The sequence below is a fragment of the Suricata suricatta genome, chromosome 8 (assembly GCF_006229205.1).
Source record: "Suricata suricatta isolate VVHF042 chromosome 8, meerkat_22Aug2017_6uvM2_HiC, whole genome shotgun sequence".
Lineage (NCBI taxonomy): Eukaryota > Metazoa > Chordata > Mammalia > Carnivora > Herpestidae > Suricata > Suricata suricatta.
The window spans coordinates 68,494,090-68,517,634 of NC_043707.1; the positions used below are offsets into that span (position 1 = coordinate 68,494,090).

A 23,545-nucleotide genomic window follows, 5' to 3' on the forward strand; every position below is an offset into this window, starting at 1 on the left:
ATTTTGAGAGAGGGAGCAAGCACAGGAGGCACAGAGAGAGGGAAGGAGACAGAGACTCCCAAGCAGGCTCTACACTGTCAGCATGGAGCCCCATGCGGGGCTTGAACTCATAAACTGTGAGGTTGTTACCAGAGCTGAATCTGAGAGCTGGACACTTAACCGACTGAGCCACCCAGGCATCCCCTAGAGTGTGATTTAACAAAATTACTTCACAAAGGCCATGTGGAATCAGAACGGAATCTCAGGAAGATTGAAGAAACATCACAATATGTTTTATAGTAAAATCACAGCTGGAAGTTTCTTATCTTTTTTCTTAGACTATGGAGGAGATATAAAACATAAAACTTACATGCTACCTCTTCTGTGTCACTTTTCCCAAGATCTATTATTACCTGATACTGCTACTAAAACACTTTCACTTTTTTTTAATGGTGATGTCCAGATGTAGCTTGAGTTGAAATAAAATAAATTCCTTGAAAGATTAAAAATAGAGTCCATTTTCTACTTATTCCCAAACTTTCTAACAAGAATCCCTAAATCAAAAATAATTAGAATGGCCAATTTGTTTTATATTTGGTCATATGACCTTTGCCTCATGCTGTGTCTTTCATGCAAAATATTTTAACACTGAAAAAACTGTCATCTATTGTATGCCTGATGGTATAAATGGTTGTACCTTGCTGTGTTCAAATATGAAATCTAAAGTATAGCCTGTATTAAAAGATTTACATGCAAAAATGATGTAGCCTTTCGTTTTTTTCCTACTTGATATTTAGGATAACATTCCAACTTAGATTTAGAACTATGGAGGCCTGTGGCCATTTAAGTACCCCCACGGAGCCTAAAATTGTCTTCAGGGACTTTCTTCGGACATACTTCGGCTCCCAAACAGAAATGCGTATATCTTACTAACCTGAACAACAGTGAATCAATTTATTTAACTCCAGTGTTTGTTTCAATATTCTGTATAAATGCCAGGATCGCAAGATGGGACCTTGGAAGGCACCAGTGGATCGTCTTTTTCGTATGTGCAGACCGCACTGAAAGCACCAGCTGTCTCTATTCTATTGCACTTCTCAGCTCTTGTGTCCAAAATTTCCTGAGCTCTCACGAAATCTGATGCACACATTCACAGGGCCTCTCCCCACACTCAGAACCCTGCCTAGTCTCAACAGTCTTTCTCCAAAGGACTATCAGTAAAACAATGGAGTCATAAATGACTATAGAAAAATATGTTACGTGACAAATTAGCCTCAAAAGTTACCAATAACAGTTTATTAATGCAGAAGTGTACATTTTTTTTAAAGGGCTTCTTTAAGCCTAGAGTATATGTGGGTAACTAGGGGAGGCATCCTGAGAACCATCCTTTTTTTCTTTTTATGTTTTTTAAATTTATTTTTGAGAGATAGAGAGAGACAGCATGAGCAGGGGAGGGTCAGAGAGAGAAGGAGGTACAGAATCTGAAGCAGGCTCCAGGCTCTGAGCTAGCTGTCAGCACAGAGCCTGACATGGGGCTTGAACCCACGAACCGTGAGATCATGACCTGAGCCAAAGCTGGACGCCACCAAGGTGCCCCAGAACCATTCTGATTCCTTTAAGTAACCATGCTCATGACCACAGAATTGTTTACGGAAAGGTGGGCTGGACAGCAATTGTACAATGTGACCTGGCAAATGCACAGAAATTGCACCCCAGCTTACATATTATTGAGCTAATTGCCCAAATGAAACTCCAGGGGCACCTTAGGTAGATGCAGTCCAGTGAATTAAGGAAGGAAACAATTAGTGACAATTGCAGAAACAGGCTGGACACAAAATGAAAGGATGCCCGCAGCCTATTTCCTGCAGAGCACAGAGAGCCCTGGCAACAGAATACGCAAAACACAAGAGAAATGCAAAAGATAAATGTGACTTCTACAATTAAATAAGGGACAAATCTCAATTTTAAATTACAAAAATGTCTTTATTTAAGTTATTTTCTGTTCCTATGTACTACATAGCCAAATAACATTAAGACATTTTATTATGAATTTACAGTATGACCAACCAACTTTCAAGCATTTTTCTTGACAGCCTTAGAGGTTTTACCAGCATTTGACACAATCTGAACACATGGAGACAGTGAGACCAAACGAGGGGTAGGGAAAAAACGACAACGACTGAGTGAGCACGTAAGGCAATAGGAGTTGTAACCCCAGTAAAGATATTCATTGAAGAGGCAGGATCAGGTGAGAGGGAGAATAGTATTCCGAGAAAACCAATTTATGCCATATTAAAAACCATGCAGAGGAACTGTTACTTAACATGGCCAACAAATTAAGCTGTTCAAAGTACTCTTTTTCAAGGTCTTCTGATTAGAAAAAAAAATTCCTTGGGGAAGGAGGACTCTCTTTCCCTTCCCCAGAATGAAGTTAAGGATGTTAACCTTTGTCAGTGCGTGGCTCTGGAAACACGGGTTAAGAGCGGACCCCTAGTTTGAAAAGCCGGTATGAAATTGTCTTAGAAGCAGGTCACTGAGGCCTAAATCTGAAAAATCCATGGCAGGTCCGGTTGAAACTGCCCAAATTTTCTTACAATGTGTCTGAACAGACAAGAAAAGATAAGAATATCTTACTGACTCTGGAGGCATTCCCCTCACTACTAACTGCTCTGTTTTGTTCCTTTGTTTTCCTAACTTTTAAGGTTGCTATTAGACTGTATTGTGAGTTATTGAGATCCTACCAAAAATGTGAACTGCTTGACTAGCATGGTCACACTCAGAATAGAACACCAAATTATATTAAAATGTATCTTATATATTCACTAGGAAGTACTGCTGACCATTTTCATAAAGATGGATCATGAATGTTCACTGTTTAAGTAAATACCTCATTACTACGGATCAGGTATTTGGTATGAAATTAGAGAGTAAAATAAACTACTTACAAATGGACTTTTTTTTTTTAAGAAGTAGAATTAGAAACATAAACAAAACTCTTTGCGGGAAATGGTAACAAGAGATGTAAAGAACTTGTCTTCTCTTTCTCAACAGCAGAAATTAAAGATAGCATATTGCAAGAACTTTGGCTTTCCTCATACCAAGTAACCCAAGAAAGATTCCAGGAGGTTTAAGACTCTCTCTGTGAAGATGGCTTAAAGGGAAATAAAGAGGCGCCTTTGAACGAACAAAATACACACAGCGGCCGTATTTTCCGAGTCTTTCTGAAAATGCAGCACCCCCTGAACAGGGTGCCATGGGAATTGTTAGAACTCTTTACAATAGCCACGAAGAAAATGTAACGGCAGGGAAAAGGTGCATGAACAACAAGAAAAAATGTACAACTGTAAATAACAGGTTTCACTGTGTCAAGAACATTTGTATTAAAAAGCTGTGTTAAGAGGAAAACAAAAACCTAACACATAACTAGTTTCTGAGGTGTGGTCTCCTTAGGTGTGAGTTCCAATGGGATATACTTCTATGCTCAGTTTCAACCCTACCGTAACCAGACAACGAACCTGTTGTGCACTGAACCATGAAAGCTGACCAAAAAGCATACCCATCCTGGGCTTCAAGCAGCCATAGGAGTCATGATAACATATGGTGTTTTTGTATTTACATAAGCAGTTTCTCATGAATTCTGTAGAGGTTGGAGAAATAGAGCTAATTGTTCCTCTTTAGCAAGAGCACTTGTAAAATACAGAAAGGGAGTAGGTAAATACCCCTTTGACACTGAGTAGATCCATTAAAGGATTTTAGAAAAGTCAGCAGTTCATTTACCTGAGTTTTGCATTTAAAGGCTAAATGTAATTGAATACTTTTTGCTTACAAATGTGAACAAAAACTTAAAATATTTAGAAGGGCCAGAGTCAGAAAACTGAGACTCAAGATGGAGTTTGAGACTTTTGAGATTTTATAAAATCTAAGAGAAACATCTATAAATTTCCCATCTTATTTAAAACATAAAGTCATAGAATAATACTGATTTGCTGGATGTTGCTTAGAATTTAGGCTTGGGGTCAGCCCGTGAAATCGTTAAGACAGCAGGTCAAAGTCTCTTGGAATTGTGAACAAATTATTATAAGTGATAAAACTACTTGTTAGTGCCTTACTTCAGCTATGAACCCATATGAGATTATGAATTAACACCAGATAAATACTTCAGCATAAATATGATTTTTAACCTGAATAGATCCCTTTGGAAGGGTGGTATAGAAAATAACTTTAAATTTTGCTCAGAAATATAGTGCATCTAGTGTTTTACCAGTAGTTATTTAAGCTTACCTTTCGACAGGGTATTTTTGTCGTGCTCGGCCTTGGCGAATCTCCAGCTCTTTTGTTTGCTTAAAATGAAATAGGGCTATGTTTCTAAAGACAACACATTGTTCATAATCAGGATCCTAACCATATTCTGAAATTGAATATTTTATCTTACAAGAAATACAACCACGTCACTATTTTAAACATATCATTTCAATTCCAGATGGAAAATACATCACTTCTAACAAAATCACCATCAAGCACCTTAACATAGAGCAGACGCAGTAAAGCATTTGGGACTACGTGATTTCATTAGTAAACAAACAAAAAGCATCTCTCTCCCCAATCCTTCACTCCATGACATCTCATCACATTTAAAACACGACGGAGGTACATATGTCTGCCGAGGAATTCCTGTAGTTGTTCTGTATACGACTCAAAGCAGCACTGAGCAAAATCACCAGGATCAAGGAGCAAACTTTAAGGGCAGTGTTCTGAAACCCCAAACTATCTTCCTATTTTCTTGCGTTGTTAAGTCATAAAACTTTCCTAGATCAGACTAGAGTTTCAGAAACACTCCGTATGAATTTACTACGTAGAACAAAAACCCCATGACTGGTAATAGTGGTCCTGGATTGAGGGCGCACACAGTCTTTGCATTTCCCTGTTCTACACAGAGTGAGAATCAGTGACAGATTTTGCCCAAGATGCATACTATGTTGGTTTAAATACAAAGATGCATAAAAGCTCTGCTGAGCATGAAGCAAAAATTATTTGAGTGACATCTGCTTAGGCAACTTAATAGCCCCTTTAAAACAAAAGTTACAGAACCATTTTAGATGAGATGCTTATTTTAAGCCAAAAAAGAGCAGAGTCTCTGTGCTTTTATCACTGGCATTGCAGCAAGGGAAGGCTTAACGGAGCTCCATTCCTGTATATATGGGTTACACTGTGTAACAGGCAGAATCTAAATAGATGACCCCCCTCCCCGCCCCCCACGTGGCCCAGGGCAATCAGGGTACCTGACTATGGTGCGCTGGCCCTTTAACAGAGTGCTTTCGCAGCAATTTTTTTTTTCCATCTGATGTACCCACATATCAAGATATCAGAGATTATTAAATTACTTAAAAACCAGGCTTCTGATTCTGATTTTCAAATTTAATTATCTATTTTAATTAAAATAAATCTAGCTTCTCTAAGGTTGTTCACCAGTACTACATAGCAATATTAAGATTAAAAGGCAAGGGGCGGGGAGGGCCTCTGTATTTTGCTTTTAAATGGTATTTTTGAAATGTCGTTGGAAATGCATTATAATCAGATAGATTATAAATGGCCAATGTGAGTAAGCCAACCCTGAAAGATTATAGTCTTCACTCACAAAATCCTAGCCTAAGGATAACTTTGGCTGTCAGGTATATGAAATAACACAATTTAGGGTTCTTTTGGAGAGGAGGAGAAATTTTAAGGACAATAGTCTGTGACAATGCACTTATGTGAATTTATGCTCCAGAGAAAAGTTTTCTGTAGGATGAAGGATTTGGCCAATGGAGAAGGCAGCTGGTATCACCATAAACTAGCTGAGATTGTTTGGTACATACACAATGAAAACAAAAACAAGGACTCTGTACAGGTGTAAACAAGCTAAAACTGACCTTGGCAAAATCTCTATTTAAAAAATACCAAAAAGCATGCAACTCAAAATTCCCTCCCTTTCATAAAAATGAAATGAAAACAAAAACAAAAACAACAACAGCACAAAAACCACGACCAAAACCAAACAAAACAAAAACAATGGAACCACCTGCTCCTGTCAGTAGAAAACAATAATAGATACGTTAGGTTCCAGGACAAATAAAACTTTAAAATATTAATATTGAGAAAAATACAATTAAAGTTTTATTAAAAAATACATACTCCTTGCCCAATGTCTGTGTACATTTTGTTTTGTGTGAAAGAGAAAAGAAATAAAAATAAAACAGGAAAGGCATTAAGACTACCTAATTATCGATACTGTATTTGGTAGAAGCACACTCAGTCAAGCTTTAAAGAAAAATAAGTTATTCTGCTTTCATTTGCTCCCGGATGTCAGAAGGCAGAGTTTCAAACAGAGCGTCTTCGACAACTAACCCGGCTCGCTTGAGAGCCCGGCAGTCACCCAATTCGGGTGGGAGGATTTCAAAGTGATTGCCTTTAACGTCTAAATAGGAAAGAAATAACAAATTTCCAATTTTCGGTGAAAGTACGGATAGGCTGTTTTTCCCAATCTTCAGAGTTTTCAGTTTCTTGCAGAAGTAGAGTTCATCCGGAAGGCTCTCCACTTTGTTACAGGTGATGGAAAAGTACTGTAAACTTTGCAGAACTCCGATTTCCGGTGGGATAAACCGAATGTCGTTGTAGGATAAGTCCAAGTAGCGGATTTTGTTGCATAGGAAGAGGTGGGAAGGGAGCACCTCTATTTTGTTGTGACTAAAGGCCAGGCGCTCCAGGCTGGTTAGCTTCTTGATATGCTCCGGGATGTAGGTGATGCTGTTGTGCCACAGTTTGAGCACCGTCAACTTCCTCAAGTGCTGGAAGCTAACGATTTCTTCTATCGATTTCAGATTGTTTTCTTTGAGGTCCAACTCCTGGAGGCTGAGCAGACTAAACACAGCATGGGGAATGCGCTCCAGGTCACAGTGGACCAGCTCCAGCTCTGTCAGGTTGGTCATCTTCTTTAAGTTGTTGAGCATCACCAGCTTGGTGCCATCGTTATGTATGCACATCTTCTGGAGGTGGCTGGAAACGTCCACCACGGCCTGAGGGATTTTGGAAACGTTGCTTTTGATAGAGAGGATTTTAAGGCTTTTGAGATCCCGCAGAGACTCGAGAGTGACATTTTTGGAAATATCGTGACTTAGAGAGCCAACCAGGTAGAGCTCCTCCAGATTTCGGAGTCCATACATCCAGGGGGGCAGCTCCCTCATGTCATCAAACTTGACGCTCAAGACCTTGAGGTTCTCCTTCAGGAAAGAGAGCGCTGCGCTGTGGATTTTGACTGAGCACTGGTGTAGCGAGAGCTCTTGAAGATTGTCTAGCTGCGCAATGGTGGCTGGGATCATTACGTTCTTAATGATCTCAAGCTTTAAAGACTGCAACTCCGTGATTTCAAACACCGTGTCTGGAAGGCCAGAGAGCATGATGAGGGGCAATTCCAGCCGGTTATGGGCATTTGTCTGGAGCTTCTGCCTCAGTTTGTCAGGAGTCCACTCGTTATTTAAGTTCAGCTGCTTTAACTTGTTCTCACTCACTTCAGATAGGAAGACAGCAAATCTCTTGGAATACAGAGGGTCATACTGGTCTATCATATGAAGCATAAAAGCAAAGTCATTTTTCACATCGGGGATATCATCAATTCCAGTCTCCTGTCGGACATACTCGAAAGAGTATTCCCGTAGAGAACGATAGAACAGCCAGTACAAGGTATAGAGGCACGTCAGTCCGTAGATACTCACAAAACACAGATAGCAAAAGGATAGTTTTGAGAACAGATGTGCCATGGTATGATTACAGGAAAAGTTTTTATAGCCAGTCATGTCCTGAATGTCAACATTACAGTCCACTGTAAATTGAACTTTGGAAACCAGGGCGCTATTATAGGCAATGATGATCAGGAACTTTATAACCTTAAGTACAGTCTGGCGAACGTACATAGCATATAGGATATCACCTTCTTCCACGTGCAGCCTGAACTTCTTCACCTTCTCAAATAGGGCCTTTGCTTGCTCACCTTCCTTCTTATCCAGGGCTCCTGCAGTGGACTTGTCAACCACAAACTTCTCGGGAATTGACTTGAGTGACTGAGAGTTGACCAGGCTGCCTTCTGGACCAGACTGGATGGTGTTAGATCTGCTTATGTTGTTCTTCCTGTTGTCCTTTTCCTCGGAGTCCTCCCCAGACACTTCAGACAAAGCCCGCGTGGTCCACGGCGAGTCAAAACACTTGCCCAGGATTGAGATGAAATGTTCTATCTTGGAGCTGGAGCCAGGGAATTTGAACCAAAAGTTGCTGCAGAGCATGAAGACCAGGGTGTGGATGAGCACAAGGTAAGGGAAATATTTGGCATACCAGTGGAGGGCTCGCTCATAACACATCTGGTTTATGAAACTGTACTGCTGAAGGTCCAAATCTGTCTTCAGCCCTTTCATTTCCACGGTGGCAGGGTTGGCAGGAGATGGTTTAGGGGGAGGCAGTGGGGTGGTGCTGGCAACTGCCTGGGAGACATTTGAAACGGAAGAGTGGTTCTGAGAAGGCTGAACTCTTTTTGGAAGGCAGATTATCTTGTCTTGCATGACCTGAAACACAGAAGTAATATTTTCAAATTACATTATTCAGAGAGCCTTGATAATGTCATTAGTGTGGAGAGAGCAGCACTATCATCCAATAAATGTCCATTTCCTTTGCCTGGAGAATACAACGTTCGATTCCGGCACCAGGATTTTATCCTCAGCCCGTGTGCTGGGAAAGTGAACAGAGTCAGCTCTGGTCATCATGTGTAAGGACATAAAATCCAGTAGTTCTGTTAGGACTTAAAACACCTCATGACTAAATAATATCTAAAGAATATTTGTGTGTTTTAAAATTTTTCATTTCTTCCCTTGCTGGAGCCTGGGAGAATCAATCACAGGGAGGAATATCTCTTTATCAGACTCAATCTTTTTTCTTTTTTTTTAAGTAAGATTGATGCCCAACATGGGGCTTGAATTCATGAGCCCAAGATCAGGAGTCACATGTTCTCCTGACTGAGCCAGCTAGTCACCTCTTATCAGATTTAATCTTGAATCAGATAGCTCCTGAGATTATTTAAACTTGTATATGAAAAAAAAAACCTTGTGTTTGAGAATTAAAAGGACTGGAAGGAGGACATGTGGAAGAAATTCTTGTCTTAAAAAAATTTTTTTTAATGTTTTCATTTTTGAGAGACAGAGAGACACTGCGAGGAGGGGAGGGTCAGAGAGAGAGGGAAACAGAATCGGAAGCAGGCTCTAGGCTCAGAGCTAGCTGTCAGCACAGAGCCTGATGCGGGGCTGGAACCCATGAAGTGCGAGATCATGACTGGAGCCGAAGTCGGAGGCTTAACTGACTGAGCCACCCACGTGCCCCGACATTCTTGTCTTTATCATTTCCCTTTACTTTCCACCCATATCCTGGACTACACACTCGGAGGAGTGCAAATGGCCTTATTATGATGGGAAGTTACTAAGCTTCTGTAAAAGCTGTTTCATCTCTCTGCCAAAAGCATACAGAAGTGTCCCATAGTAAAATGATTTGGTTTAAACTTCTTGGCTTTTTAGAAAAAATATTGCCTTAACAACTTTTATCCCTGTACCAATACTTCAACATGTCAAAGAAAACCAGTAAGCCTTAAGAATGTCCAGTAGCTCCCAAAGCTTGAAATTTGGGTAAGAGAGAGCATGTGCATACTTTTTGAAGATGAGGGAGTATAAGGCAGAATACTTTTTGAATCAACCAGGAGGAACTGTCCCCATCAAGAAGTCCATGTAAGCGGAACTCTTTGAACTAGCAAACAGTTTAGAGGGGGAATAATAACCCAAGGAACTGACAGCCATCACAGGTGGAATGAGTAAGTCAGGGAAGATCTATTTGCACAAAAAGGTGTCAAATGGCCGGAAATCCATAGCATTCAGAGGTTCTGCAACAGCAAGTGCCCAGTGATTTTGGTAACAAACAGTAAAGCCTTTTATACTGATGATTGAGGTAGACACTGAATCTGTTGCACAACGGCTGCGGTGGCATGGGGATGTGACGGTGAGTTGATGCCATGGGAGATACAGCCCATGGAGAGAAGGCCAAGGTCTGACACTGGAGTGGAGCATCCGACACTTAGCAGAGTACCCAGTACAGAGGAGAAGCCCAGTGTGCATTTGCTGAGAAAGTGGGTGAATCCAGGACTGACACTCGTAGTTCTAGTTCAGAGTTCCAGAGGTCTGGATGTGGGCCAGGACTCTCCTAGGGACGAAGATAAGGATGGTGATCATAGTGGTGACAGCAGGAAACTTCTGCTGTGTTTAATATGCAACTAACCCAATTCTAAGAATGTAAAGGTAATCAATGTTTTGTCACCTTAACCTGATGAGTCAGGTACTCTAATGATTCCCATTTCACAGATGAGGAGAAAGGCACAGAAAGGTTAAGTTACTTGCTAATGTCATCTCACTCTGGCCACCTGCACCCAGAGCCCTCATCCTTATTTTATTTTACTGAATTTCTAGAATTAAACAAAAAAGATCCCAATCTGACTGTATTGTAAGTAGACAAATTACCTTATGCAAATAATGCAAATTATGTTTTAGGGTAAAAAGCTTACTTCTTCAATTCCTGGTGTAGATAACAATGAAAGAATGGAGCTAGGGGGAGAGAGGAAGTCTCTCTACAAGAGTTATAAAAATTTTGTTCTGGGACACCTGGGTGGCTCAGTCGGTTAAGCGGCAAACTCTGGCTCAGGTCATGATCTCACGGTTTCTGAGTTCGAACCCCGCGTCAGGCTCTGTGCTGACGTCAGGCTCCAGGCTCTCGGAGCCTGCTTCCGATTCTGTGTCTCCCTCTCCCTCTGTCCCTCCCCTGCTCATGCTCTGTCTCTTTCTCTCTCCCAAAAATAAATAAACATTAAAAAAATTTATACGTTCTGTCCTGGAAGATAAAGCAGGGAGCAATTACTATGTCAATCAAAAGAAGCAGGGAAGAGTGAAAATGGTTGATGGGCATTGAGGAGGACACTTGGTGGGAGGACTAGCGGGTGTTGTATGTACCTCAGAGAAAGAAATGTAGAGCGAGCCCACTCGGTGTATGTATTTCCAGTCATGATTATAACCCTGTCAACTCAGAGGTGAAATACTAGAAAAGCTTAATTCCTTCCCCTGGAAACTTAGTAAATACAGGCATGCCTTGAAGATATTGCAGGTTCAGTCCCAGATCACCACAATAAAGCAAATACTGCAACACAGTGAGTCAAATGAAATTGTCCGTTTCCCAGTGCATATAAATGTTATGTTTACACTATGCCATAGTCTATGAAGCATGCAAAAGTCTTACATCACAAAACCGCAAACCATCATCTGGGCTTTCAGCAAGTTGTAATCACCGATCACAGATCGCCATAGCAATTAATAATAATGATGAAGACGTTTGATACAGTGCACGAATTACAATGTGACACGGAGACACAAAGCAAGTAAATGTTGTTTAAAAAGTGGCGCCCACAGACTTGCTCAACACAGGGTTGCCACAAACCTTCCATTTGTGAGAAACAGTATCTGCAGAGGACAATGAAGTGCAATAAAATGAGGTATGTCTGTCTAAAAGTTTTCTTTTTCTTTTCTTTAGTGTTTATTCTTGACAGAGACAGAGAACAGAGCACAAGAGGGGAAGGGGCAGACACAGTGGGAGACAGAATCTGAAGCAGGCTCCAGGCTCTGGGCTGTCAGCACAGAGCCCGACAGGGGGCTCAAACTCATGGACTGAGATCATGACCTGAGCCAAAGACAGAAGCTAAACTGACTGAGCCACTCAGCCGCCCCTAAAAGTTTTTGTTTTTATCTCACTGGAGTGCAATGGAGCATCATTTGCACTTCTGAGGGGTCAAGCACTCTACCCTGGAAACCCCTGGGATTGAAAATAGAAGGAGGCAGCCTAGATTGCTGGACTATCCTTCAGGAATACAGAAGAGACAAATGAGCAGTTCAGTCTGGGTCATGTTCTGCATGCTTTCCCCTTCGTGGTCTCACTGAATGCTCTAACAGTCTGTGTAGTAAGCAGCGGGGGGGGGGGGGGGGGGGGGGGGGGGGGGGGGGGGGGGGGGGGGGGGGGGGGGGGGGGTAGGCAGAGCTGAGCAGGGAACGGGAGTGCTTCCTGAGAACCTTTCCCAAGGGTGACACCTTGAGCTGGTATGTTAACAAGGTATTATCAGTGTTGTGATGAAAACACAGGAGAATTGGTTTGTGACAGCACGATCAGAAGGTAAAAAAGCGGACACCTTCCAGTGCCAACTCCCCACCAAGCAGCCGGCAGACATCATTCCTGTCCCCCTGCCCGGGTGTCACCAGGCTTGTTCCTAATGGTGGAAGAGGACAGACCTCTGGAGCTTGCTTGTGTAGGGTTCAGGACATGCAGGGCGCGAGAGGGTGCCGAGCTAAGGGGCGAGGGTGGGCTGAAATCCCTCGAGCTAAGGGGCGAGGGTGGGCTGAAATCCCGCCGAGCTTCCCTCAGCAGGATGGGAGCCCTGTGCTCACACAGTGGGGTACCTTTTCGGATTCTGCACAAAGGTACATGACTGGCTAGCATCTGCCACGCCAGGGAGACAGCTCATATTCTGCCCCTTCTATAGAAGAAGAAACCAACTGAGGTTCAGAGAACCTAAGTAACTTGCCCGAGTTCACAGAGCTAGGAAACAGCTCAGGAATTTAAACCTGCCTTCTGTTTACAGACTTGTGTTCTTCTAATTCCACATGTCTTCCCATTTCATCCAATTTCTGCTTCATGGAGAACAGCCCCGCTGATCTTCCCAAGTTCCTTTAAGCCTTCTGATGCTCTATTTCTCTTTCTTTTTTAAAAATTACAAAAAAACATTTTAAAATTTATTTTTGAAAAAGACAGAGACAGCGTATGAACAGGGGAGGGGCAGAAAGAGAGGGAGACACAGAATCTAAAACAGGCTCCAGGCTCCAAGCTGTCAGCACAGAGCCCGAGTGGGGCTCAAACTCATTAACCACAAGATCATGACCGGAGCCAAAGTCACCCACTTAACTGACTGAACCACCCAGGTGCCCCACCCTATTTCTCTTTCAATCTTCACAAAGAATTTTTTAAATGTGCCTCCTTATGATCCAGGAGGGTAAGGACGGTGGTCTATTTTCCCACAGCTGTTAACTAGTCAGAAGTGAGCACAGAATAGAAAAAATACTGGGATCCACTTGCTAAGAATACCTGCCCGAGCTACTTAGAGACCATTTCACAAGGAGACTTCAGCAGAGACGGAACTGAGAGGAGAATTCCCAAAGAACGTGCTGGCGGGTTGCCTAATCCAGGACTAGGAAACGGAACAGGCAGGTTAGGAGCCCAGCAGTACCAGTGTGAAGACTGAAGCAGTAAAACGCCCACAGGCGAGAGGGTTATTGCTCCCTACCCCCATGTTTAACAGACACCGTATTTATTCACACAAAGCATTGAGAAGAACCTGGAGAAGAATCTGTATTTTCAAAGTACCATAAAAAAGGGAAAGACAACAATAAAGCAGCAGCAACAGCAGCTAATGGTAAAGGATGTTTTTGTGGTATCTTCTGTAAGAAAAACCATCAGCTTATGAGAACTTGAAATTTTTTGTTTCATCTTTCTTGCTCTCTTGAGAAATTTGCTAATTAAATCTATATACCTCACTTCTCTTTACCTTTATCCAGTAATTTAAAGGTTAGAGCACCAGGTAAGCCTCACAGAAAGACTATAACACAAATTTCAAAGGAGTATCAGGGTCTCAGGCTGCTGGCGCAGGACTAAGGGGGAGCCCCTGGGGGGTGAGTAGGGAGAAAGCCCTCCACAAAACACTGAGGCTCCGACCATCACCACAGCTCGGACACACACGTCACCATGCACAGGAATTCTATCATTTTCATTTAGGAGCAGCCCTCAGAATGCCTTTGGAGGAAAAGGGCTTGAGACCAGGAGCTACAACGTGTGTTTGTGCAGGGAAAGGGAGACTGGAGGGGGAAGAAATGGGATGGGGGAGAGAAAAAAATTGAAAAAGCAGAATGAGCAAGTGAATCCAATTCAAAATGTAGCAAGGTGAAAAAGTTACTATCCTAAAGGTGGATATGAGGATAATTCTTGAATAAAATCATCTATGTTAAGGAAAATATCTAAGTTGGCTTGGGAACGAGGAGGAGAAGGATACAGAATGTGAGTCACTGAGAGCAAAGGTCAGGTGAAGCCGTGGCACGACAACGGCCACCCAACTCTATCTTGGGATGAACAGGTTTGGAGGCGGGGGGAGGTGAGTCAGCAAAGCAGAGAGGAGCCAGAATCAAAGAAGACAGGTCAGGCAACATGGTAGGAGGTTGGCGAATATGCTCATTATTTCTTTTCTTAAAAAATGTTTTTAATGTTTATTTATTTTTGAGAGGGAGAGACAGAGTGTAAACACAGGAGGGGCAGAGAGAGGGAGTCACAGAACCTGAAGCAGGCTCCAGGCTCTGAGCTGTCAGCACAGAGCCTGGCATGGGGCTTGAACTCACAGACTGCAAGATCATGACCTGAGCCAAAGTCGGGTGCTTAACCGAGTGAGCTACCCAGGCTCACCATATTCTATTTTGAGATATAAATACCTTTCAATTTTCCCCAAAACTTTGGTATAATCTGCTACACACACACACACACACACACACACACACACACACACACACACACACTGCTTTTATGAGTAAATTTTGTAGAAATCATAACAAAAAGGAAAATTTTATGCCTGGATCAAAACTGTATAAACGGGGAGAATTTGTAGCTGCTTCCACAGAAGCAGGAATGAGAACCCTGAGAACCAAATCCTTTCAAGAGTCTGCAGAACATGGAGAGGGCCATGGGGCCATGGACTGCAATTTGATCCATTAGACTCTAGATCCCAAAGAGCAGCTGATATCTCGGTGATAAAAGTATACAATGTCCCTCAAGGCCTTATAGTTACGGGCCCTGGAGGAATAAAGCTATTCATGCAAAACCCCTTCATCACTGTGATATCTAGGTAATAGTTCTGGAAAAGAAACCCAAGGGTTTCGGGGATTATAGAAATGGGCTCAGTGAAATTTGGATTCATACCTTCTCACTGGTAAATTATTCTGAGATAACACAACAGCTGTTTTTGGGGGGTAGGGGGAAGGATCTCAGTGTGTTTTCAAGAGAAACAAATTAAACATTCCAGCTGCCTTAGAAAAGGAAACAAGGCTTCCAAACCATGCCTGAAGTGCTTCTCAGATCTAAGAAATAAAATATTTAAAATTGTAATTGTCAAATTTATACCTGCAAAGGGATGCATTTTTAAGTGGAATATGTGCATACGTTATCACCTATTGAAATGCTGTGCTAGGTCAATGCAAATTGGGGCCTTTTAATAGTAATTTTCACTATTTTAAATCATTAGGGTTCATGCATCCATCTTTGATTGTATGCTATATCATTGATGATAGTGATTCAATTCTTAGAACTTTGCTAGATTTGTAGCATCCACTGTTATAATGTAAAAATAAGATCTACTTAACTTAGACAATTTCCAGAAAGGCAATGCAGTGCAAAGAAGAACCCACCTGCGGGAACAAGTTGAAAAAGTATCACATTGGCACGAATGAGACACCAAAGAACTGAGGGCAAAACAAAACAGAACAAAACCACTTAGCTTCAGAGAAGCTGCTTGAAATAACAAAGAGCAACATGAAGAAGGGCCAGCTTTTCTCTGCCAGGGAGATAAACGGCACTGATGGCATGGGGTCCGGCAGGTGGAGCATGAGAGTGGAGGGCGGTATGTGCTCTCAGAAGAGATCAGTCATCTTGGAGTATCTACTTACGCCAGATATTATGTGAGGAATATAAGAACAAGCAGCCCTTCAAGGTCGGGGTGCCTGGGTGGCTTGGTTGGTTAACCATCCAACTTTGGCTCAGGTCATGATCTCACCATGAGTTTGAGCCCCCCTTCGGGCTCTATGCTGACAGGTTTAGACTCTGTGTCCCTTTCTCTCTCTATCCTTCCCCTGCTCGCATTCAGTGGCTCTCTCTCAAAAATAAATAAACATTAAAAAAAAAAAAGAAGGAAGCCCTTCAAGGTCAAGCACAGCAGAATGACAACTAATTAGTTATTGGTGTGTTAAGTGCTCAATCTCATGCTTGTCTTTCACAATGAACTTTACAATCAACTTGTCTAGATCCAGAAAACAGCAGCAGCAGCAGCAGCAGCAGCAGTAGCAGCAGCAGCAGCAGCATCTCCTTGGTGGTATTTTTATTGGGCTTAAATTACATTTATAAATTAATTTAAGAAGAACTGACATCTTCATGGCATTGATTCTCCTCCATGTTGTGTTTGTTTCCATCCAATTTTATGTCTTTCAGGAGTGCTTCATAGCTCTCCTCACATAGATGTTGGATATTTAAGACAAATTATGCCTAAATAGTTTTATTATCCACTATTATTAATTTTTAAAAATATTTTTAACACTTTTTTTGAGAGAGAGAACACTTTTTTTGAGAGAGCATGTGAGTAAGTGGGGGGAGGGGCAAAGGGAGAGAGGGAGAGAGAGACTCTTAATCAGGCTCCATGCTCAGCACAGAGCCCTACGCTGAGCTTGATCTTACAAACTGTGAGATCATGACCTCAGTCGAAATCAAGAGTCAAATGGATGCTTAACTGACTGAGACACCCAGGTGCTCCATGAATACTTATTTTTAACACAGATGGTAGAGTCCTCCTTTCCCCCTTTTCTACCCTTGTGCCTTTCCTTAGTAAGCCCTGCTAAGTGTGGTGTACCCTCTTCCAATCTCTGTGTATTTGCATATATATGACATATAAACACGTAGAGACTGTTCACGCACCTTGAGCTTTTCACTTTCAATATACGTCCTGAAGACCTTAACACATTGGCATATAGGGCTCTACTTCATTTTAAGGACCACCGGAATTCATAGTGTGGGTATGCTAGAATTTTAAAACATTCCAATGATGACATGCACTTAGGCAATTTTTCTATTGAAACCAATGCGAGTGTTAAAAAATTACGTGACATCTGATTTTTACATGGATGGGATAGAGAAGACATGGGTGGTTGCTGGAGATTCCCTGCAGAGTTACAGCTCCGGGGAGTTCCTTAGGGTGCGGAGATTCCTGTGTCCTGTCTGCGATGGTGGCTACAAGAATTTATGCATCCTTTAAAACTCACATATGTATCTTGCTCTGAGAAAGAGTGTATTCTTGAAGATGGCAAGGCTAAATGCATCTAATATTGACAGTGCCCTACTCGCTTTTTTAAACATATTGTTCATTAATCTACTTTGCACCCCTGCCTATGATTTTGTTTTATTTTTTTGGGTGCCTCTTTTATGGATTAAAAAAAATCACTTTTTACAAGTGAATTCAATCCATTAATTATTTTTCTCACTCATATTTGAATATTTACTGGTCTTTGGATTTATTTCTGCCTTCTGTTGCACTGTTAACATTTTCCACATCTCTTATTTGCCGTCTTGCCTCAGCTGGGTTAGTAAGGTGTAGACTGTATTTCTAGAAAGATACTATCTGTATTTTTCTTAGAATATATGCATTTAAAGTTTTCACTATTGCAATCCCTCTCCAAGCATTTTTAACTACCCACCAAACTATCCCATTTTGTTGTTCTTGGGGTTTTACTTATCTTCTGAAACACATTTTTCAAAGTGACCTAGAATTAATTGCGTTTATTATATATTTATTAGGTCATGGGCTCATCAGTTTTCTTAGACCCTGTATCTTCTCTCTGGTTCATTTCCCTTTTAATTGAGCTATATCCCTTAATAATTCTTTTAATAAGTGTCTGTGGATAGAAAGCTCATATATCTTGTATGTCTGAACATGTCTCTATTGCTTTCATTCTTTTTTTTTTTTTAATGTTTAGTTATTTTTGAGGGAGAGCGTGTGCAAGCTAGTAGGGGAGGGGCAGAAAGAGAGGGAGACAGCAGATCCAAGGCTGGCTCTGCACTGTCAGCAGAGAGCCTGATGTGGATCTTGAACTCACAAACCATGAGATCATGACCTAGCTGAAGTTACATGCTTAACCAACTGAGCCACTCCGGTACTTTTACTGCTTTCATTTTTGAATAGTTTTGCATGTTATAAAATTCTCTGTTGATAGTAATTTCTCTTCAGCATGTTGGACTACTATTCCATCTTCTTCTGACCTGTATTTTTGCTTCTGGGAAGCCTACTGTCACTCTGCATTTGTCCTTTAGTGGGCAATCTATCTTTCTCTATAATTTTTAAGATTTTACTTTTAGGGGTGCCTGGGTGTTTCAGTTGGTTAAGCATCTGACTTTAGCTCAGGTCATGATCTCACAGTTTGTGGGTTCTAGCCCAACATCAGGCTCTGTGCTGACAGCTCAGAGCTTGGAGTCTGTTTCAGATTCTGTGTCTCCCTCTTTCTCTGTCCCTCCCCAGACTGCACTGTCTGTCTCTCTTTCTCTCAAAAATAAACAAACATTTAAAAAATTTTACCTTTAATCCCAGGTCTTCTATAATTTTACTTTCTTTAAAAATTTTTTTTATTTAAAAATATTTTAAAATTTTTTAATTAATTAATTTAATTTAATTTTTTATTTATAGTTTATGGTCAAGTTGGTTTCCACATAACACCCACTGCTCTTCCCCACAAGTCCCCCTCCTCCATTACCACCACCTCCCTTCCCTGTTCCTCCTCCCTCTTCAGCCCTCAGCTTGTTTTCAGTATTTAAGAGTCTCTCATGATTTGTCTCCCTCCTTCTCCCTAACTCTTCCCCCCCACCTCCCCATGGTCCTCTGTTAGATTTCTCCTGTTAGACCTATGAGTGACAACATATGGTATCTGTCCTTCTCCGCCTGACTTACTTTGCTTAGCATGACACTCTCGAGGTCCATCCACTTTGCTACAAATGGCCAGATTTCATTCTTTCTCATTGCCATGTAATACTCCATTGCATATATAAACCACATCTTCTTGATCCATTCATCAGGTGATGGACATTTAGGCTCTTTCCGTGTTTTGGCTATTGTTGAAAGTGCTGCTATGAACATTGGGGTACATGTGTCCCTATGCATCAGCACTCCTGTATCCCTTGGGTAAATCCCCAGCAGTGCTATTTCTGGGTCATAGGGGAGTTCTATTGATATTTTTTGAGGAACCTCCACACTGTTTTCCAGAGTGGCTGCACCAGTTTACATTCCCACCAACAGTGTAGGAGGGTGCCCGTTTCTCCACATCCTCGCCAGCATCTATAGTTTCCTGATTTGTTCATTTTAGCCACTCTGACTGGTGTGAGGTGGTATCTCAGTGTGGTTTTGATTGATATTTCCCTGATGATGAGTGACGCTGAGCATCATTTCAGGTGAGTGTTGGACATCTGGATGTCCTCTTTGGAGAAGTGCCTATTCATGTCTTCTGCCCATTTCTTCACTGGATTACTCGTTTTTCAGGTGTGGAGTTTGGTGAGTTCCTTGTAGACTTTGGATACTAGCCCTTTATCTGATATGTCATTTGCAACTATCTTTTCCCATTCCATTGGTTGCCTACTAGTTTTCTTGATTGTTTCTTTTGCAGTGCAGAAGTTTTTTTTTATCTTGATAAGGTCCCAATAGTTCATTTTTGTTCTTGATTCCCTTGCCTTTGGGTATGTGTCGAGTAGGAAATTGCTGCGGTTGAGGTCAAGGAGGCTGTTTCCTCCTTTCTCCTCTAGGGTTTTGATGGTTTCCTGTCTCACATTCAGGTCCGTCATCCATTTTGACTTGATTTTTGTGTATTTTGTGTTTTTTTTGTGTAAGAAAGTGGTCTAGTTTCATTTTTTTGTATGTTTCTGTCCAGTTCTCCCAGCCACCTGTTAAAAAGGGTGTCTCTTTTCCATTGGATACTCTTTCCTGCTTTGTCTAAGATTAACTGGTCGTACATTTATGGGTCCAGTTCTGGGTTCTCTATTCTATTCCATTGGTCTATGTGTCTGTTTTTGTGCAAATACCATACTGTCTTGATGATGACAGCTTTGTAGTAGAGGCTAAAGTCTGGAATTGTGATGCCTCCATTGGGGTTTTCTTCTTCAATATTACTTTGGCTATTTGGGGTTTTTTGTAGTTCCATACGAATTTTAAGATGAATGTCCTAGCTTTGAGAAGAATGCTGGTGCAATTTTGACGGGGATTGCACTGAATGTATAGATTGCTTTGGGTAATAATGACATTTTAACAATGTTTATTCTTCTGATCCATGAGCATGGAATGTTTTTCCATTTCTTTGTGTCTTCTTCAATTTCTTTCATAAGTTTTCTATAGTTTTCATCATACAGGTCTTTTACATGTTTGGTTAGGTTGATTTGTAGTTATTTTATGGTTTTTGTGCAATTGTGAATGGGATCAGTTTTTTTATTTCTCTTTCTTGTTGCTTCATTATTTGTGTATAAGAATGCAACTGATTTCTGTACATTGATTCACTTTCATTTTGAAAGTATATGGATTAATCCTGCTCAATATCTATAGCTTAGAACTCAACCTTCTTCAATTTTGGAAAATTTCAGCAAAATCTCTTTAAATATTGCTTCCACACTTGCTCCATCATTTCCTCCATTTTTTCCCTGTAATTCCTATTAGACATATGTTAGAGTCTCTCAGTTGATCACCCATGGGTGTGTGAGTACTTTTTAACCCCTACCTCTCTCTGCTGGGATCTGGGTATACTCAGAACTCTTATCTAACTTATTACTTCTTTCTGCAGCTGAGTAGAGTCTTATTTTTCACATTCTTAAGTTCAGTGACTTTTTTATTTTCAGAACTTTTAAATTAAAAAAAAAGTATTTATTTTGATGAAGCACGTGGGTGGCTCAGTCAGTTAAGGATTTGACTTTGGCTCAGGTCATGATCTCCCTGTTCATGAGTTTAAGCCATGCATCAGGCTCTGTGCCAACAGCTCAGAGCCTGGAGCCTGCTTCAGATTCTGTGTCTCCCTCTCTCTCTCTGCCCCTCCCCTGCTCACACTCTGTTTCTCTCTCTCTCTCTCTCTCTCAAAAATAAACAAACATTATAAAATGTATCTGAGAGTGAGAGAGAGCATGACAGCAAGCAGGGTAGGGGGAGAGAGAGAATCCTAGGCAGGCCGTGCTGTCAGTGCAGGGCCCGATGTGGGGCTGCATCCCACGAACCATGAGATTATGACCTAAGCTCAAATCAAGAGCTGGATGCTCAACCAACTGAGACACCCAGGCACTCTCCCAATATTTCTAAATTTTTTAATAGCCATTTGCTCTTATGTCATATGTACCTATTTTTAAACATCATGTCTTTATCTCTTTGATCACTGTAAGTATATTTATCTAAACTTCATTGTTTGTTTCAAAACTTAGTTTTATCTCAGGTGAATCAGTGTTCTGATGGCTAATTTTGTCAAGAGCCTTCTCTTAGCATAGTTTCCTTCCTGTGCTCAGGCTGGTTGGGAGATGAGATTGTTTCCCACCATCTCGTGTGCTCTTTTTTGGTCCCCTGCACCGAACTGCCGGCCTTTCCACCCACCTCAGGTCTTATCATGGTATTTTGGTGTTCTGCTGTGATGTCAGGATTGCACGCACCCCGTCAGGAGACAGCGGGCAGGCTGGCTCAGCTCCCAGCTGGGAGGCACATTTTCCCTGGAAGTGTCAGTCCGCCATCCAGTTATTCACCATTCTTTTCAGCTTCCTTTTGGGGGGGGGGGGCTCTGGCTTTAAACAGTGACCAGGCTCCAGTCTCTTATCTTGCGAGGTGCATTTTTAGCTCTCCTTACTGGCAGGAGCTGAGCCCCTGGCTGCTACTGCCTGCTTTTGGCTATCAGCCCAGCAGCTGCTTCAGCCTTGTTCAATATTCTGCTCCTGCCCCACACAAATGTTGGTCTTGTTTTTGAGTCCATGTATGCATTTTTGTGATCTCTTTTTATACTTTATCATGGCTCTATATACTCAACAGAGGGAATGTTTTAAAGACACTTGCTTTAGTATCTTTTCCAGAAGAAAAAGTGTATGTGCATTTTAATATAAAAATGGAGGCTCAAGACTAATATTAGGAAGAATAGCATTGCTTGGGTAGTGCCAAACAATAACACCTATAACACCAAATTCCTCTTCCCACCAAGAAAAAAAAAGGCTGACTTTCTTTATACATCTCCCACTGTCACAGCATATGAGAGTACTTATTTTCCTACAACCTCAACGATTAAGTACATTCCTCTTTTTCTATGTACTATAACCCAAAAATTATTTGTCTGGTTTAGACTTTAAGTCATAGTATGACTATATTATCACTAAAAGAAGTGACAACGTTTGCTGTGTATGATAAAAAGGCAGGTGTCATCCCAATAGCTAACTTTTTTTTTTAATAGTTTATTACCAAGCTGGTTTCCATATAACATCCGGTGCTCTTCCCCACAAGTGCCCTCCTGCATGTCCATCACCCCTTTTCCTCCTCCCCCCTTCCTCTTCAACCCTTAGTTTGTTCTCAGCATTCAAAATTCTCTCATGATTTGCCTCACTCCCTCTCCCCAACTCTTTCCCCCCCTTTCCCCTTCCCATGGCCCCCCGTTAGGTTTCTCCTGTTAGAACTATGAGTGACTACATATGGTATCTTTCCTTCTCTGCCTGACTTATTTTGCTTAGCCAATATGCTAACTTCCGATCCAGGCAGATTCTTTAGATTGTGGTTGATCCTTCCTTCCTTGCTTCCTTTTACTCCTCCTTTTCTTTCTTTTCTTTTTTCTCTCTCTTTCTTCTTTCTTTCTCTCTCTCTCTCTTTCTCTCTCTCTCCCTTTCTCTTTAAATGTTTATTTAAAGAGAGAAAGGGCAAGGGGGGAGGGACAGAGAGTGAGACCGACACAGAGGATCCAAAGCAGGTGCCGCACTGATAGCACAGAGCCTGATGGGGGCTCCAACTCATGAACCATGAGATCATGACCTGAGCTGAAGTCAGAGGCTTAACCAACTAAGACACCCAGGTGCCCCGTGGTTGACTCTTTAAAGAGATAGTGCTTTAACTGGGTTATTCTGTAATTAGTTAGATGGCAGGCACAGAAAGGCAGATGAGCCAATATAAAAGTGATTAACTTTATCCTCTTTCCGCCTCATAAATTCAAATACAACTGTTTCCAAAGGGTTCCACCCTGCAGCTAATCATCCAGATTTGCCCCTGATCTGAAAGATCAAAACAATCTCTCGTAACCCAAGAATCACCTTGCAAGAAACAGATCCTAAAAACCTATTCCCCAGGGCTTGTTCAGAAATCCCTGGATAGAATAGTTTTAGTTTTAGCAACTAAAACTTCTTATGTACCTACTCTATGCTAAGCATCACAGGAAAATCAAGGAGACATAACTAAGGTTTGCTGTGCTAAAAGCACTTAACTCCTATGGGTGTGGCATACAGAGTCATATAAAATGTCAAACAGGGGTGCAGACAACGCAGTATCTACAAATGAATGGTGTGATAGATACAGTAAGCACTCAGGCTTGGCTTGAGCAGGGAAGGCTTCATGGCATTGGAGGACCTTCGTCTGCACCTCAAA

At 41.5% G+C, this 23,545-nt stretch overlaps 1 protein-coding gene and 1 long non-coding RNA gene across 4 annotated transcripts in view; one reads left to right on the forward strand and one right to left on the reverse strand.

The window, feature by feature from the left end:
* The window catches only part of LOC115298857, a 5,489-nt gene extending 2,087 nt beyond the window's left edge, over nt 1-3,402 (forward strand). The window contains exon 2 of the long non-coding RNA XR_003911871.1: nt 3,031-3,402. This is a non-coding gene — a long non-coding RNA (uncharacterized LOC115298857). The remainder of the gene's footprint in view (nt 1-3,030) is intronic.
* The window catches only part of LRRC8C (leucine rich repeat containing 8 VRAC subunit C), a 50,536-nt gene continuing 28,932 nt past the window's right edge, over nt 1,942-23,545 (reverse strand). For all 3 annotated transcript variants that reach the window (XM_029948010.1, XM_029948012.1, XM_029948011.1), the window contains one exon: nt 1,942-8,567. In XM_029948010.1, the coding sequence (XP_029803870.1) occupies nt 6,294-8,567 (2,274 nt within the window). In that variant the 3' untranslated portion in view covers nt 1,942-6,293. The remainder of the gene's footprint in view (nt 8,568-23,545) is intronic.